The following is an 18,054-nucleotide window of genomic DNA, read 5'->3' on the forward strand; positions in this document are numbered from 1 at the left end:
GCAGGTATTGTCCCCGCAGCCTTGCGAACAGCGTGAAAGGGAGTCATGCATGATGTTAACCCTCTTACCGTAGGAGTCCTGCTCAGGGGGGAGCCCGGCGTCCGCAGGACCTGCAAAGCACAAACAAGTAGCAATGAGCGGAGGGGAAATTTCTACCGAGACACAGCCAGAAGATCGGTGACAGGCACCCTACTGCACCCCTCCCAGCCCAGCGCTGCGGGAGCACCTCCTTCAGTCATTTTGGGACACGAGTAAGGGTCCATCGTCCCACTCTCTGGGACCAGGTGTATGGCAGCACGTCTGCCGCTGGCAGGGAGTCAACGTGTCACAGATCCTGCAGCATTATGGGCTTGATGGGCAGAGGAGCTGAAGTTGGAGAAGCTGACCCTACTGTTCTGGGAGTCTGCAAGGCTTTCTGCCCCTAGCCCAGGACCAGAGTAGTTGTGAAAACCAGTGAAACCTTGTCTCCACTATGTGAAGAAATATCCCACGGGTTCAGGCTACAAGAAGCAAGTGAAAACGTGCTGCTGAGGTCCTGGGAGATCCTATCCCCAGGGGTCACCCCTTAGCTGCGCCTCCCCGCAATGGGGGTTGCAGCTCCAGAACAAGTCTCTGCTCCCAGGTCTTCATTTTCACATGCTGGACTCCAGCAGAAATCTTCAGCCCCAGGGAGATTTCGGCACTTTTGAATGCACGATGGGGGGCAGAGGGAATCGCTTTCCCGTATCCTTCCTGAAAAGCCCATCACCAAAATGGGAACAAAACCTAGCGTGGCCTCCTGAGACCACACGCCAGACAGCTGGCTTGCTGCAGGCATGCTCCGAAGGGGACGACAGCTCATTGATCCCCTCAGTCTAGATGGTTTCGCTGGGGTTTCTTTTTCTGTAACTGCTGCCAGGCCAAACTGTTCACGATAATTCACCTTCCCTGGGTGCCTCCCAGATGTTCCCACTAGAAGGGCTGGGTGTCGAGGGGGAGAGGGTTACTGCTGCGACACTCCCCAAAGAAGGAAAAGCTGCAGGCAGATAAGGAGACTTAACCTACAATGGCAACAGGCCCGTGCTCTTACTGCCGTCCCTGTTCACGGAGGGCTTGATGCTACAAAACATCATGGTGCCCTGCCAGTGTCAGCCCAGGACTCTCCCAACTTAAAGGGACTGGAGTTGAGATGGGAGGATATGAACCCAGCCCCTACCTCGGCTCTGCATGCGAGAGTACAGCTTCGGGTCCTGAGCGGACGGCTCAGACGAGGCCGGCTCGCTAGGAGCTTGCGGCGGCTTGCTCTTGCTGACGGGCATCGGCTGCGGCAGCACCTGCTTTGGCAAGCCCTTGAAGAACCAAGCCCCAGAGCGCTTCCACACCTGGGGAAGAAGGGGCAGATGGCAATGAGGCACAGACAGCACTTTCTTCTTTCTCTCCCTAAAACGAGGGTGCAAACAGTCATCCCTATGAAAAGGTTCATCAGCTCTCCGCCCGGGCTTGGGGCCCGGTTTCTGCTCCCACCGATGATGAGTGGAGCTTCTGCATAATCAGCCTTGGTGTGGAGGTAACTCTCCGACCTGTTCACGTCGTGGCTTCTTGCTCTGAACTCATTCTCCAACTATTCAGCACAGCCGGCACCTTTCCCCCAGGCCTTTCCAGCCCCCAAACCCAACCAAACCCACCCACAAGGACCTCACCCCACTGTGAGCTAGGAAACATCGCCTCCACCACGTGTTGCCCAAGAAATAACTCGCTCCTTTTACTCCAGATGTCACCAAACTCTCCCCATAAGTCCAGCCAGACTCCTTCTTAGCTCTCCCTTTAAACAAGCATCTTGCTACACAGCACATATAATCCCCCGCTCTTGACTACAGCCTGATATGAAAGAACAAATCTCTGAACAACCAATTCAATTGTGACCCATGATACCAAGGCAAAACGAGCATTTATGGGGCTGGCAGCTATGAACTGTTCTCCAGGACAGGAGGATATTTTTTTTCCACAGTTATAACAAGAAAAGAGGCTACGTTTCGGGGGGGGGGATCTAGTAATTGTTTCCCATTAAAAAAAAAAGGCTGGCCCTATTCATACAGGGAAGGTCCTGTCTGCTGGTAGCAATTTCCCTTCCGACTGGAGTTTGCCCACAGAATTAAGGCAGGATACGGGATAGAGAGATAGCGAGAAAACCTAGTGCACCCTCTGCATTAAATGGCTGGGGGGAAGAAGTTGGCCCTACCTCTAAGGGCCCAGCCACATATTCAAATTGAAGCTGGACAAAAACCAACTATAAAGTTGTTGCACATTTTCAAGCACTAACTTGGTGCCTGTTTGGCTCTTTTTATAGCTGGATGGATATTTTTATGGAGCGATAATTACTTTGCACCTGTGGCTGGCCAAAAATGATGGCACGATTAACCATTTAATTGCATGATAATTACTTTGCACATGTGGCCAGTCTTACTTTGCACGTGTGGCTGGGATAAATGTATTACACAATTAACCAGTGAATGGCGTAATATATGTAACGTGTGGCAAGGGCCCCTATCCACAGCCTGCTGGGATGCCTGGGGAAATCTACTCAGGATGAATGTTTTAAGAGCCCACCTCCAGCACGGCAGTACCCTGTCTTACCTTCTTGCAGGCTAATGGCAAAATATGCTTAGAGCAGTGACGCTGACTTCAAGCCCCTGCTGATTTGGGACTTGTGGAGCAGCCCAGCACCAGGGAATCCCAGCCACAGGGGATAACGCATGAAGCGCCGCAGCAGCAACCCAGGAGCTACGCCAGCCGGGGAAAAATCACTAACCTCCCTCTGCTCGCTGCAGATCTTGCACAGCCAAATCGAATGAGGGCGACTGTTGGTCGTCTCAATCCCACACTTGGTGCAGACGTTCTGGGAAGGAAACAGAGCACATGCCCACAGCATAGGAGGGGATGGTGACTCTCTGCAGCGAGCCAAGCACCACCGGGGATGTCTCGTTCAGAATAGCTACCTCTTGCTGTAGCTCTGCAAACCTCGCCCACACTCACCCCCAAAACTGCACCTAAATCGGATCTAAAAGGACCCTCCCAAGTGCCAACATAAATGATCCAGGGGAAGTCGGATTTAAGCCTGGACTGTTGCTGCCATTTTTATTTGACCGAAATAAGGCAAGACCATGACTGCAAAGCAGAAGGACAGCTTGCTGAGCATTTGTTCTGCTACGTCGAAATGCAACGAGTCGGACTGAAGAGAGACATCGCTTTCGATTTAACTAGGGGTTCAATAATTGCACCGAACCCATCATGTTCCAAGTGGCTTGCTGAGCTCTAGTGAATCCTCACAAAGCTTTGTGGAGGCAGGTGCATTTTATTAGCCTCCCAATGCAGATGGGAATCCTGAGGCCCTAAAGACAAGGCTGAGATTTTCAAAGCTGGCAGAAGGTGTCAGATGCACTTCCTCTGCCAAAACTAGCAGGAGGTTGTGTCTAAATCCCCTAACCGCCTTTAAGAGTCTCCACCTCAAGAGTTAGCGCAAGGCAATACCGGTCAATAGAGCCTAAGTGAGTTGGTCCCATAGGGTGACCAAAGGCTGTCCCATCGGTATAACCCAACATCCCCCAATTCTGCCTAGAACGTGTCTTACCTTCTTGCAGTCTTCGCACACCACGCAAGCGGACCCCAGGAGACCCAGCTGTTCCCCGCACAGGATGCAGCGACTCACCCCGTCCCCCGCCACGCTCCTGCGCATGTCTTCCAAGCGGTTCATCAGGCGCCTGCACATAGATCGACACAACGCGGGGTCACAAGAGCATTGTCACGGCATGCCAGCTCTTGGGACAGCGGCGTTAGCCAGCCCGGCTCCCTGGGACATCAAGCACAGATAGACACTGCTGCCCTCGAGTGAAGCTATTCTGTGTGTTTGGGGATGCCGTATCAGTCAGAAACACAACAAACCCCCTTTCCTCTGCTCAGGGGCCAGGCACACAGCCCCTTCTCCTTGATCGGGTCCTCCCCAGAGGCTGTACCTCCATCCAACAAGGAATCTGTTAGGAGGGCGAAGCAACAGACACGAGAGAAAGAAGAAACACCAGGAGACAGGGGAATGGATGGAGTAAACCCAGAACACGGATGCATTCACAGCTTCTGCAAGGATGAGCCTTGTGAGGGTGATGAAGGTTTCTTCTCTGTTTCACCAGCCCCGAAATACCAGGACAGCGGGGGTTTTACAGAAACGGCCTTGGACACAACATGCTTATATCTGCACACATCCTTATGCCCCAAGACCTTTGCCTGGCAAACGCTTGACTGAGCACTTGCATCCAACCTTACCCAAAAGGCGGCGGCACGGGGTGTGAATAACACCGACCAGTGCTCCTGCTGGCGTAGGACTCCCCCTGACACTCGGGGCTGCGGAAAAGGGAATCTAACAGAAAAGCACGACTAGTTTTAGCACAACGTGATGGGAAGCGTCAAATGTGGCGAGAACGGCAGCATAACCTGGTGAGGCTCCACTGGCCTCCATGGAGCGAGACCAAAGCTGGTCCACGGTTTATAGAAAACCATCCAACAGGATAATTGCTCCAAAAGATAATTACTTCTTTACTTTCTAATTAACACCTGAAGAAAATGCGTCACCTCTCACTATCTTTTCATCTGACTGTCTGGAGAAAAATACAGCTGTGGCATTGTGAACATCTGGAGAGCGCATGGGTGTTTGTGGCCCACTCACCCAATAACGCTGCTCAGAGCGATTAGCCCAGCTAATCAGCATCGATAAACCTGGATAAGCCCCTGCATACAGGGCTACCGCGTTCCCAGATGCACCCGACTTTTTCCATCATGTGGCAGATAAAAATCAAATCTAGTTGATTCAAATACCGTATGGGAGAATGAATTTCAACTTGGCATCGAAATGAAATATATTATTAACTATACATATATTAACTACCGTATTAGCTAAAGATTGAATTTAATATTTTAAAGCTGAAACTCAATGAATCTGAATGATACTATCAACACGAAATGAAACCTGTCGCCAACAACAGAGCAAAATGTTTCAATTTCTTCCCATCAAACAAAAAAAAAAAAAAAAAGAGATGCAAAAATTCACTAACATCAGCACATTTCCGCATAACGGATTCATTTCAGCGAAACTCCACTTTCTAATGGCAAGTTGTTCTGTCAAGAGCGTCTAAAAGCGTTGCAAGATGAAAACCTCGGTGTCCTTTGAGGATGAGATTTCATACATCAATCTCTTCTCTCGTTTCCTCAGCCAAAACACAGCTATTTAACTCTAGTGCAATGGTGATGCTTTTCAAGTGAGATGCAAAATAAAAAAGACCCACCGGAGAGCACAACTGTGCAAACACATCTGCCAACTGCGCGGGTTAAAAGCCACGACTAGTGACTGCCAAAACAACCACAGCCGTGAAAACAGCTTGCACGCTCGGTAAGGATGAAGCCAGCTGTCTGCAAAGGGAACGGGTGCTGCTCCAGGAACCGCTTCAAACCCGGTGCTTTCAAATAGCGGGAGCAAAAAAACATTATTTCTCCCATTCAAAAGGAGGAGGGGAAACAGTGAAAGAGACGTCCGTACTGGAGAGGACGTGAGACAACCAAGCCCACGAGGCCCGGCTGGAGTGTGACCTAAATCTGACAAGGCAGCTAAAAGAGCAGACATTTAAAAAAAAAGACATTTAAAAGATATTTTCCTTCACGTCTTATGACAGATTCAAATCCAAGCCAGTTGTATGGTCGGCAACTGAGGATCCTTTAGAAGCAGTATGCATCCCAGGCAGGCCTGTCCCGCTTCTCAGTGGCCGGGGCCACAACAGCAGGGACCACGGATATGTCTGATGCAGTGCACCGCATGTCCCCCCATTGCACCACTTGCAACTGGGAAGGGGAAGGGGAAGCTGGAGGGAGCAGCAGCCTGGAGCAGTAGGGGGAGAAGCAGCCAGGGGAGAGCCCAGGGGCTGCACTTTACCCCCTGCATGCTGCCCATGGGCCACTGGCAGGAGAGCCCTGCTATTAGGCAAACTCTGGGGAGAGCTTTGCATACTATGCTTCTGGATGTCATGCCTACACCATGGGTTGTTCACCTCATGAAGCCAAGAACCCCTCGCAGGCATTTTCTGTATGCTACAGAGAGAAATGCTAGGTCTCTCTTTTACACAGATGCTGAGAAAAGGAATAGCCCTTGACTGTGCAGCCAGAGATAGACAATATGCTGCGTGGACCACACCGTTTTATTACAGTTCCCGAGTGCCTGATTGGAAACCCGCTGAGGTCAGCGAGAACCTCTCCCTTCCCTTCAGTCAGGCACAAAATGCAGGGCTGGGACCGAGTCGAATACGGCCCGCATTCAGGTGCTAGACACAGCTGGGAGCAACATCCCAGCGGCGATGAAGTCAAAGGCAGAATCCCCGCTCAACCTCGGGGAGTCTGGATTGAGCACCCAGGTTTTTTCTACGCTTACAATTTTCTGGTTGGAGCTGGGGTCCTGACACTCCCTGCTCTGCCCTTCCCACGCAAACTGTTTTCTCTGCCATGCCTTTATTTCTAAAGAGGCTGTTACTAAACCACTTGCCTTTCAGGAGCAAAATCCAGAGGACAATCCTTAATGCTCTACAGACCTCCAGAGACATCAACGGTCTACCCTGCTTCTCGTTCTGGTTTGTGTAGCCACCTTCACGTGGTACTACGGGCAGGCTAATTAGCTCTGCCTCTTAGCACAGCTAATTAGCATAGCTACGTTCAGTTTTCCAATATTACTGTCGTACCAACTGAATGCAGCTGTGCTCCTTCTGGACCTAGCATGTGAGTATATTGTAGATGAGCCATGCAGGACTCCTTCCTAAGTAATAAGGAGGCTATTTGACCTTTGGATGCAGGTCAGACATCTCAGTATGCACAACTCACACCGGTACACTTAAAACTCAGAGGAAGAAGATGCTAAGGTTGTCATTAATTTCCACGGGCACCGGATCAAGCCCTAACTACTCAGCTCAGATCAAAGACTATTCTGCCTGTGTTTCTGGAAACGGCAAGTTGGCTCTGCCTAAAACCTACCTCAATTAAATGAAATTATCCACGGCAATTTCTATCCTATCAGGCAGCAGCATCCCTGTAAACTCACTTCGCGGGGCACTGGAGCGCATAATGAAATTGTGGCAAGTGAATGAAAACAACAGATAATCCAGGAATCTCAGTGTTTAACATGTGTGGTCCTAGCATTATTTTGCCGATTATGATAAGGACCATATATCTTTGTTTAAGCGGTTAAGTTTCATCATTCGACCGTGTGGTTTATTCATGGCTATTCTATTAAATCTAGTACTTCCCACCGGGAAAGCATGCTGCAGTTAACAACCATGCCATGCCTCCTGAAACACACACCTGCTGTTTTGTGGGGTTGAATGGAGAAGCCTTTGCTCGGAGCAAACTCTTTGGCCAAACCAGTATTTTCATAGCAAAGCCGAGCACAAGGACATATTTTTGCATCTGTTGATGCCAAGATAGCTAGGCTCAGAAATGGGCCCACTTCCATGGAGAAAATCTGCATGCCCAAGCAAACCTTATTGTGGCAGCTTCAAAGAAACTGCAAAAGAAAGCAAAAATCCTTTCATTCCAAGTAATGTCTTTTTTGGCTGCGAACCTTCATTTCTCACGGGTGACTTCTTAACAAAGAATATAGACTATTTTGTTAATAGTATAAAAACTATAATGCGCGTGGAGAGAGACAAATGAGATGACTTTAAGAAGAGAAGCATCCATCTTATTGCAATATTGATTGTATAATAAACTTGGCTCGTTCCTTATCCGTAGACTATAAGGTTGCAGCAGGGTTTGTAACTCCACGAGCTCTCCCTGCACCTGTGCGCGCATGGTTATTCCCCTGCCTTCCAAAGGAGGCAATTATACTCAGGCCCGGGGCCCAGCCCGAATCCTCAGCCAGGCTAGCAGCACTTACAGATCCCAAGTCCAAAACGGTGCGTGAATATGAACTAATCACAGCCAGATCCAGAACACAGGCGGATTTGATTAATGCAGCGGGGGCTCCGCACCTTATCTCAGTCCTCAATCCCTTTGGAGTAACTGGAGATGCTCGAAGAAAGACATCGCACTAGAAAACCAGATCCTGTTCTGCTTTATTGCCCCTTCACTGCGGAAAAATGATTTGCAGAGGCATGTGAGAGTCCCTAACACCTGCATTTCCAGGAAACACAGAAAATCCACTCTCGCATCTGCTCCACAATCACTCCTCACGGACCCCCCGTGAAGCCCTTTGATTAAACCATCTTGGTCCCTTTTGCTTTGCCTTCCTCCTGTTGCTCTTGCCTTAGCTGTCCCTGCCTCACAGGCTGCCCGCCTCCCCCCCACGCAACACCGCCTGCCCGAGGGACCTGTCACAACAAATCCTCCACGCCGGCACTTACCGGTCCTTGTGCTGCTTTTCCCTTATCTTCTGCCTCCGTTTACTTACACACCTCATTTTCATTGCTCCGCTTTGTAAGGCTGTTGTAAGGAAGATATGCTATAATTAAACTGCGATAGATTGCTTTTGATTGCTTTTGACACCTGGGGAAAAGGCTTTGTTGACTGGCAAGTCATGCCCCGCTCCATTATGTCTACCAACTTTAGGCCAGAGCTACGTAAGAGTGCAAACCGGCTTAACGAGCTCCACTAATTCCACTGGAGTGGTGGGATTTTGCGTGCAGATTCTCTTGCATTGGTTTAAGCCTGGGGTGACCTCTTTTTAGCTTGGGTTATCTGTGCTCTGGGTTTTCGGCTATCTGCCTGGCACTGATACACTCCTGAGAGAAAGGATGGCACGGCGATTAGGGAACTGGCTCCACCATAGACTTTCTGCATGACTGTGGGCAAGTCATATAGCTTCTGCGTGGCTCAGTTCTTCACCTGTAAGATGGAGGTAATGGCACTGCCCTGCTTCACAGGGATGCTGAGTGAACACATGAAATATGGACCATGAAGCCCATGAATACTCTACTGTTGAGGGCCCTGCAAGTACCACAGACAGATAAAAAAAGGACATATGATCCCCATGAGAAAGATGGGACTATCCTCTCTACTGAAGGATCACCCAAATCGGTCCAGAGACACTCCCATCCACACCAGTCCGTGAAAGCAAAAGAAAGCGCTCTACTTAAGCATCTCCTCTGCTAAGATGTGGCTGCACCCCATTTTCTACACCAAAACCTGATACCGGATGACAAGAAGAAATCCAGGCATAATTTCTGGACTGTTGCAGCTACAACGCCACTCTTATACTCCTGTAAGAAGAAAAGAGAGAGACCACAGGTATAAATGGGATGAGAACAAGCTGAATATGAGCCTCATGCAATGCTAAGGCGTTGATTGAAGCTGAATCAAATTGTCCAGGTGTCTCCCGACAGGAATAAACCCAGATTTCTGCCATAGAAACTGAATATATGATACATTTCAAAGAAGACAGATTTGATGCAAATTGACTGGTTTCACTGCTAACAGCCAGAGAGCTTTATATTGTAAAAAACTAGCTTCCTTTTTCCACACTTTCCATCTGCTATTACATTTGAGGCCAATATCATTCAGCTAATGCTATTTAATTTCAAAATATTTCACTTTGCAAGGGATCTCTGCTACTATATCACTCTTCCTCTGATAATGGCATTTTGCTTCGCATTCACTGCTATGAATCAGTGTTCAGACTTCCTGAAGGCTTTCACTCCCTTCTCCTGGAGATGTCTTTTGTTTCTCTTTCTGATTTTTGCTGCCCATATAAATGAGCCATTCAATTAATCTCTTCCTATTAAGTACCTCTAATGCTGTGGCTGGGTTTTAATTACCATGTTGCGCATTTCCAAAAAGCCCATCACTGTGGCATCTAAAGGGCTCGTTTTATAAAGCAACAAATAAACTTTATGACTATCAACGTCTGTAGTTAAACACGCCGGCATATCGGTAATCAAACCACTGCTACACGGCATGTAGGTCATTGTAGGTAAGGGGTAGGAAGCATTATGGACAGGTCTGCTGGTGAATGATTATAGCAAGAGCATTAGCTAGACCCTAACGAACGAGTCAGGCACTAGTCACTGGTGGAAGGAAGACACAAGCACCAGGGGCAGCTATAGTGTTTCCTACAGTCCTAACGTTCACCCCATATAAAGTGAGATTATTATTGGAGCGACTCTATAACAATGCAACTGTACTCAGACATACCCCACCGACACCCCTTCGGAGGCTGTGACGGGCTGTGTAGACGGCTGGCTCGGACTCCAGGAGTTCACCCCTGCACACGTCTTCACTTCCAGACCATCTAGACCCAGTACAAGCGCCCTCCGTAACTCCAATTTATGAGATAACTTAAGGACCCCATTCTCAGCACAGCAATGACCTGCCACGGAGGAGCACAAGGTGTCTTGGGTCAACGTGATATCTTTTATTAGACCAACTAAATAACATGGAGTCAGTCCAATAATAACCTCAGTTTATATGGGGTGAACGTTAGGCCTGTAGGAAACACTACAGCAGTCCCTGGTGCTTGTGTCTTCTTTTGGCACAATGGATATTTTCACAGCTGGTCTAATAAAAGATATCACAAAGAACCATGTCTGCCCATGTCCTTAAACCAGCACGGCTACAACCAACGCTGCCGAGGAGGGGGCATTTGACACCGTTTTTCTTTTATCGCCTCTACGCCATCAGCACTGCCGTTCTGAAAAGGTTGCAGTAAAAGCTTGGGTTAACGTCTTCTAAGTTATGAGCCTACCAAGAGGCACCTACACCCATCCTTAGGTACCCACACCTCGTGCAGACCAACCTTTGACACTCTCTTGAGCTGACATCAAGCCTAACAGCTCACAGCCCAGTTAGAAAGAGATGCCAGATAGATTCAGTTGTTCCCCAACACCGCAGTGATGACCAGGAAATAAATGCCTAGGTAGACGGCCCGCTTGCATTGCAATGGGAGCTTCATGCTCAGACTGAACTCGCATGCAGAAGCAGAAGTTACACACGTGTGCTCGCACCTTCTGCATACTTCCTGCCTCCAACTGCGGTACACGAGAGCAGCGCCATAGCATCAAACCTGCAGACGCTTTTTCTCTGGCTTTTTTTATTCAGGACAAGCTGTATTCAACAAGGTGAATAGAGCGTAACCCTCATTAAGTGCCGACTCCCCTGCAAAACAAGGACTGACATTCAAAGATGCATGCAAAAGTTTTCAGCGGTTAAATATTTATTGTAGTGCCACAAAAAAATGAATTTACTAAGACAAGCCTAATGGGTTTTAAACAGCATCCAGAAGTACGTCTGCTGCAGCCTGCCACATTAATGGTGGGGCCGGGGGGGGAACAGACCTGAATCACAAGATAAAGATCATGATTGCATGGGGTAAAACGCTGGAATTCTATGATCTGTCTTAAAAACGCAATTACATTTCCACCACAGCAGATTTTATGGGAATGTGGTTGTGCGGGGATTATGCAGAGATTTTTTTTTTTTAAATTAGGGGGAAGGTGGGGGGGAATTAAAGTAATAAACAAAAAGGGGCAGAATTAAGTTACTGCTACAACCAATACAAGCCCATGTGAATTAAAGGCTTGAAGATTAAACGTAATGTAATGTTAAGGTAAAAAAAAAAAAAAAAAAAAGATTAAAATGTGATCTGAAAATAAAAATTTAATTAGAATCAGGATACAAATTTAGCAGTGATTTTTATCATGTAGGTACACATCTACAACTCTAAAGGAAAGCTGCAGCTCTAGATCTTATTTAATTACTATACTCTCGGACTGATTTCTCCATTAAGTTTCTTCGCTGCGAAGACGACACTAACCTGGTTCATAAATGAGCGGGAGCTCGTGCCGGGGGGTTACCGCAGAGCTGCCGAGAAGGGCTCGGCTCTTGCGCTCTTGAAGGGGTGTCGGCTCGCCTATCTCACACCCGGGTCTGCTAAATAACAGTGCCGATTTTGCCAAAATATGAAGTACGTGCAAGCTGCCTTCCAAACGTGAGTTGCCAGCTCTCTTTCATAAACAGTGAGCTCTCTATCTGCCTCTTTCCATCACACCATTTTTTTTTAACGTTGCCAAAACAGTGAAGAGGAAAGAAACAACGCTGCAGTCCCCAAAGAGCCTCTTCGGTTCTGGTCACCAAGGTTAATGACTTAATCCCCATTGGTTTCCGCCATCTGTTTCAGCAATTTGTACATGTGACTGCGGGCAACAAGCATCCGAATTAAAAAAGGAGCCAGACGAAGCAGCTCCTCCCTCCCGGAGGAAGATGGCTGGTGACGGAGTCGCTCTTATGGAGACTCTGGCGACAGAGTCAGGTCATTGCTTTAGTCTTGAGAGGGAGCTGGAAGAAGAGGAATAGCAAGAACAACGACAAGGGGCAAACTCAGACCGGAAATAAGCTTTTATATGCAGGTTATTAGCTATGGGCACGCCTTATCAATGGCTGTAGGGGATTCTCCATCAAAGCCAATTTTTTAATACATTTAATTTTTTTCCTCCAAAAACCAAAAAAGATGCTCCAGTTGGAAGAGGAGAGGAAGAGGTCCCATGGCCTGGAGTTCAGACTAGACCTCTCTTCTTGGCTTTATAGTCTGCTGACCGAGGAAGCATCTTGTCAGTACTGAACAAGACGGCTCAATGCAGGAAAGGCAGAACGGCGCGTGGAGGGGACACCCCTAACGCTGCCTTAGTAGGCCTATTGTCTTGGTAGCCCCCTCAAACTCTAGAGCTGCGGTCCCAATCCGACGATGTCCTTGAGCACTGGGAAGGAAGGGTTGGAAATCATCATAGAAATCAAAGTGACGAAGGGTTGGGAGGGACCTCCACAGGTCATCTAGTCCAACCTCCTTCCTAAGGGGAAATGGGTGCGCCCACATGCCAGAGTAGCACCCAGGCTTGCTGCTAAAAGACACCGTTATAGAGCTGATGAGCTTGCAAAACAAGGGCTCAACCCTGGAGGCGCTCTGGTTCAGGACCACGAGCGAGGCAATGAAAATCATTGTGCATCTCTAGGCCAAGGCAAATATATACTGCCCACTGAGGGGGAAAGGCCGTGACCCACCTCAGGAGTAAAAACGGCATTACAGCTATTGTAGGCAAGGTTCGATTTTCTTGCACAGTACTCAGTATACTTTACATTGCTTGTCTGCCTAGACTGATAGCTGGTGTAGGTGCCATGCATCGTAAGGCGTGTGCACCACCATGCACGAGGCCAGCTCTACACAAATAACAAATCCTAAGCAAAGGAATGAATAAGACTGGCTCTTTCCTGCCACTCCGTGCTTGTCTGACCCACCGTACCACCTCACAATGGACCTTTTGGTTTGCAAAACTCCCATCCCTTTCCTAAGAGCTGGGTCTGATATTTAGCCTAATCTGCAACAGTTGTAAAACCTTTAATAAATTCAAGTCCTTGGATAGAGCTCCAGGGATACCACTGTTTAAGATCATGTTTCAACTCCTATTATCCTTCCAATTTCTTTGCGTCCTCAGACACTGACAAAAGAAATTCCCTCTCCTACAAGTCTAATAAGCATCCAGATCACATATTCCCGATTCCTTCATCCAATCTGGTGCTAAAAATAAATCTGTGGCTGAGATGAGTTTGAGCTGGATTCAATGTGAGGTTTTAGCCAACAACCATTCTCTTGATTCACAAGGGTGATTTGGGTCCGCGCTCCAAGCAGCCTCACAAATAAACGATCCACAAGAAGTTAGGTGTGAACGCGAGGAGGGGAAACGAAGGAAGAATGGGACGTGGCAGGGAAGTGAGAGAGAGAGATGGTTTCTAACCCTGAAAAGATTTAGGACCCTCCATGTTTATTAAATTACAGCCCAGCAACAATCTCCATTATTGCTCTACAATGCATTGACTTGAATGATTTCCCCTTTGATCAGTAGTAGGGGCTGTCCCTTTGTAACATATTGAAGGGCACTGGTCATCAGAAACCTTTTTTTTTTTTGCTTTATTTAAACTCTCAGCTATATTTAATGAATTGGCTAATGAGACAGGTATTTCCTTTGATGGCTAGAAAATCAACTTCTGAACTACTGGCTTAAGACGAGCTCCTTGCTCCAGCTTAGAGAACACAAGGGTGTCCCAAGAGACTTCTCCCAAAATCAGGGCGGATCATGAAAGGAATTACAACTTGCTGTCCTTTTTTGGGTAGCCCCCCTATAAAATGAGATTATTATTGGAGCTACTCTATAACAATACAGTACAGTACTGTACAATTTTAAGGCTAGAAGGGGCCACTATGAAGATTATCCATCTTGGATTCCCATAGAGCACAAGCCTGAGCAGACTGACCCAGCTGGACCAGTACAGATGGGACAAAAAATAAAGGCACAGATATAAGGCTGAGCCATGGGGATGATGGTGGAGAGCAGTCAACACCAAGTCCCCAGTCCTGCAAAAGGAGCCACATGCAGCAGAGGTCTGCCTTCATGATGCAAGCTTAAATCTGAACCTAAAAATCACGCCATGCATCCTCCTTCCTGCAAGCCACAAGGAATACAAGTTAATGATGGTTAAAGATCTGGAGAATAAGACAGAGACTGCTGAACAAGTCGGAGACCTCCAAGGAGGGATTCAGGGGCCGTTCCAAAAATGTATTCCAACAGCTTTCCAAGGCCTGACATTTTGGTACACGCTAACAACCTTTGGCTATTGTTCTTCCCAGAGATGATGCTGGCCCATAGCAAACAAGCATCACGCCGGTATTAAAAGTCATTGTGAAGGACAGGGGCTGCCCGGCACGCAAGCTGATCCTCGGGGAGATGGAAGTCCCCACTAACCAAATTTCTACTGCCTCACATCTACAGACCACATAATCATAGAGAAGTTGGGCTGGAAGGCACCTCCAGAGGTCCCATTGAGTCCAACCTCTGCCTACGACAGGATCATCCCTCTCCAAACCATCCCACACAAATCCATCATCTAAACTCTTTGTAGGTCTACCGCCAACCCTGACACAAGACAAGACATCACACCCAACCCTGCCGTGGGTAAAGCAGGGGGATCACAGCAGCCCACGTCCTGCTTCTATAAAAGGTTGTTAATACACCCTCAAAAGATCCCAGGTTGAGGGCCGCGCGCCCCGCTACGGAGGAAGGCGCAGTCTGCACCAATCTTGCTTTGCAAGCCAATAAAAGAAAAAGATGGGCAAAATCCTCTCTGCACATACAAGGCCAGTCAGCTGCGACTAAAATTTTAGCAGCCTGCGCTATTCTTCCTTTGTGACAACGCCGTCCTCTGGCTTCCTTTTATGAATGAGGATCAGCAACTCGCCTTACCTTGGCTGACTAAACAAAATTAAGGATTTCTACACCGGCTGAGTTTGCTGAAGTAAAAGGAATATGGGACGTCTAAAGCAGGATCGTTGTCACTGAAGCTGAACCTAAAATCCGGCATGCTGAAGACAAATTCATTGCATCAGTAATGGACAGAGCTAGGTGAACGCTGCCAAAAAATTTAAAAGTTTGTCAGCTTTCTTTAGAAACAAGCACCTCAGATTTGCTTGGCTATGCATGATCACTGGGATTTGCTCTGGGCTCAGCTGTTAGAGTACTTGCAGGCAGGGAGAGTGCTGCATAATTCAGCATGGATAAGACATTTCCACTGGAAGTTTTCGGGTAGCCATCTTGGAAGGACTCTGTAGCTAGGAAAATCACCCAGTCCGGGGCAAAAAATACCATCAGTGTTGATCAGTTAAGCAGCCTGAATAGCAAGTACTCTGAGCAAAGTCCCACTGAATAACTGGTGAGCAACCTCTGAGCCACAACATGGCTGTAGAAGCCATTTACCGAATAATGCGACACAAATGAGTTGGCCAAAAAATACAGTCGCTTCACAGAATATGCATGGAGAGGCCGAATTCATCAAATATAGCCGTTAACGACAGAGAGTTTCCTTGGCTTGAGTACTGAATGATCATGAACCTAGAAGGCACATTCAATATTTAAGCGTGTGTACTTGCCAGCAAGTCGGCACAATAGTCCATCAATTCAATGCAATGATGCCTTCATTAGAGCTTCAGCACTTTTATGTGCCTGCAACGACTATTTCATGTGCAGAGAGGCCTGTTTCTGTATATGAAAGACCCGCTTCCCAGGCTTCCTGCTGGGCAGGTAACGTTGCACACATGTCGCTGAGCAAACGTTGATTCAAAGCCTCTAGGATAGCAGCTAGTTGGAGACCTACTGAAACCAAAGGGAGTTTGCCACGATTAGAGAGAGGGGGGAGACAACACAGACGGGGGGAAAAAATGATCCGATAACTTCCCCGCAGAGCTCGCGACACCTGAACATCAGTGACGTGGACAGTGAAGGTGAAAATGCAGCTCAGCTTATGAAGACCGCCCTTCACACCGAAGGCCAGCCATAAGCACTGCCATGCTTCCCAAAACCAGCCTTTCCACCAACACCATCGTGGTGGCGGAGATCTTCTAGCTCGATACCTGCAAATCCAGCTTGCAAACAAGGTGGGCAGGGGGATGGAGGGGTAAGTATTAAAGAGAGAAATTCATCTTTTGTGGGGCTGTGGGGTCACCAGGAGCTTGGAGATCAGGGACCCGGGGAAATCAGGGTCTCTCTTGCACATGCAAAATGTCATGCAGTAAGGTGAGAGAGAAAGGAGGAGACATTTCTTTGCTTGGAAATAAATTTCTGGAAGGTCTGACATGGGCTGAGCCAGGTGGAAAACACACCGTCGCTCCTAGATACTGGACCATACGCTTTTGCTGTGTAGTTTTCCTTTGATGTAGCTGTCTCCCCGTTGCCGCCCCCCACGCGCCCAGGCGTTCTGCAGAAATTTCCAGGGAAGGGACAGGAAAACCCAGCAGTCCCAGCGAACAGATCTGGGTTTCGTTTCTGAACTGCTTTGAACCCCCCACGCTGCAGCGAGCTAACGAGTGAACAGTGCAGGGCTTCTCGGGTGAGCCGGCCTTTTATCCTCCAATTACACAAGGCCAAGAGAAAAAAACCTAACCACCTACAACGGACTCTCGTATCCACAGCTTTGCACACTTCAGAGCAAGCCGGTCTGACAGATGGCTGCCCCTACCCCGCTCCGCCAGGTCTTTGAGTGTATTTTCTTCTTCCGCATGAGAAACTTGGCATTTTTCATGCTCTCTCGAGTTCAGCACTTCAGGTTTCCTCCCATCCTTTCTTCCCCCTCCCCATATACACACATACACCCGCGCCCACGCGGATGCCTCTCTGTCTTCAGTAGAGTTGGGAGATCGACTGACATCTTTACAACTTCCCTGCAATTCAGATTAGCAGCCCCGAGTTTAACAGGAGCTGAGCCACGCACAGCCCTGGCTATGGTGTCCGTAGACACGATTGCTCCATCATTCATTTCTTTTTGGTTTCCATGATCTGCTTTTCCATTTTAGGGAGACAGAACTGCTTTGCCTCTTTTTTTTATTTTACGAATCAGCTGCCCTTTAGGGAAACGTACCTGTTTATTAAGCAACTTGCCTAGAGCACAGCCGGGGGGAGTTTTAACATCCTCCAAAACAGGTGATCATGCTGATTCTAGCTATGCCTGACTCCCACCCCAGAGGAGGGGGGAAAAACCCAGTAGCTGCCTGAAATAAAATGACCTGCTGCACTGGAAGCAGCAAGACAGGCTGCTAGACAAATAGGCTGCGAGCAATCCCCTCTGGAAAGCTGTCGCTGATGGAGCAGGATGATACCAAATAATTATTATTTTGCTGTTCCCGGGCACCTTCTCCGAGGCAAGCAACAAACACCAAGACTGAAAGCAAATGAGGTTGCTCTTTGCGCTGCTCGGCTACAAATTAGAGTGACCTGCTCCCTGCACAGGCTCGGAGACGAGACAAGACGGTCTCGCTCTCTAGCGCTAGGATCGGGCAGTTGGAGAGATGATTCGATTCCCGCTTCCGCCGCGATTTCTTGTCTCCGCTGGGAACCCCTTCCTGCTCCGTAATCACAACCCTCTGCTGGATACACCTGCCCCAGGTACATGAACAGTTGTCTTTCCACCCAGTAAAGGGCAATGGTACACGCGCACACACGTGCTAGATACGGCCCCAGCGCTCGG

At 48.3% G+C, this 18,054-nt stretch overlaps 1 protein-coding gene across 1 annotated transcript in view; it reads right to left on the reverse strand.

Moving 5' to 3' along the window:
* RPH3A (rabphilin 3A) overlaps positions 1 to 18,054 on the reverse strand; it is a 60,461-nt gene that overhangs the window by 26,754 nt on the left and 15,653 nt on the right. The window contains exons 3-5 of the mRNA XM_006015160.1: positions 3,608 to 3,737; positions 2,789 to 2,875; positions 1,196 to 1,361 (exon numbers count right to left, since the gene is read on the reverse strand). Coding sequence (XP_006015222.1) covers positions 1,196 to 1,361; positions 2,789 to 2,875; positions 3,608 to 3,737 — 383 coding nt within the window. The remainder of the gene's footprint in view (positions 1 to 1,195; positions 1,362 to 2,788; positions 2,876 to 3,607; positions 3,738 to 18,054) is intronic.

This window comes from Alligator sinensis, unplaced genomic scaffold (genome assembly GCF_000455745.1).
Source record: "Alligator sinensis unplaced genomic scaffold, ASM45574v1 scaffold628_2, whole genome shotgun sequence".
NCBI lineage: Eukaryota > Metazoa > Chordata > Crocodylia > Alligatoridae > Alligator > Alligator sinensis.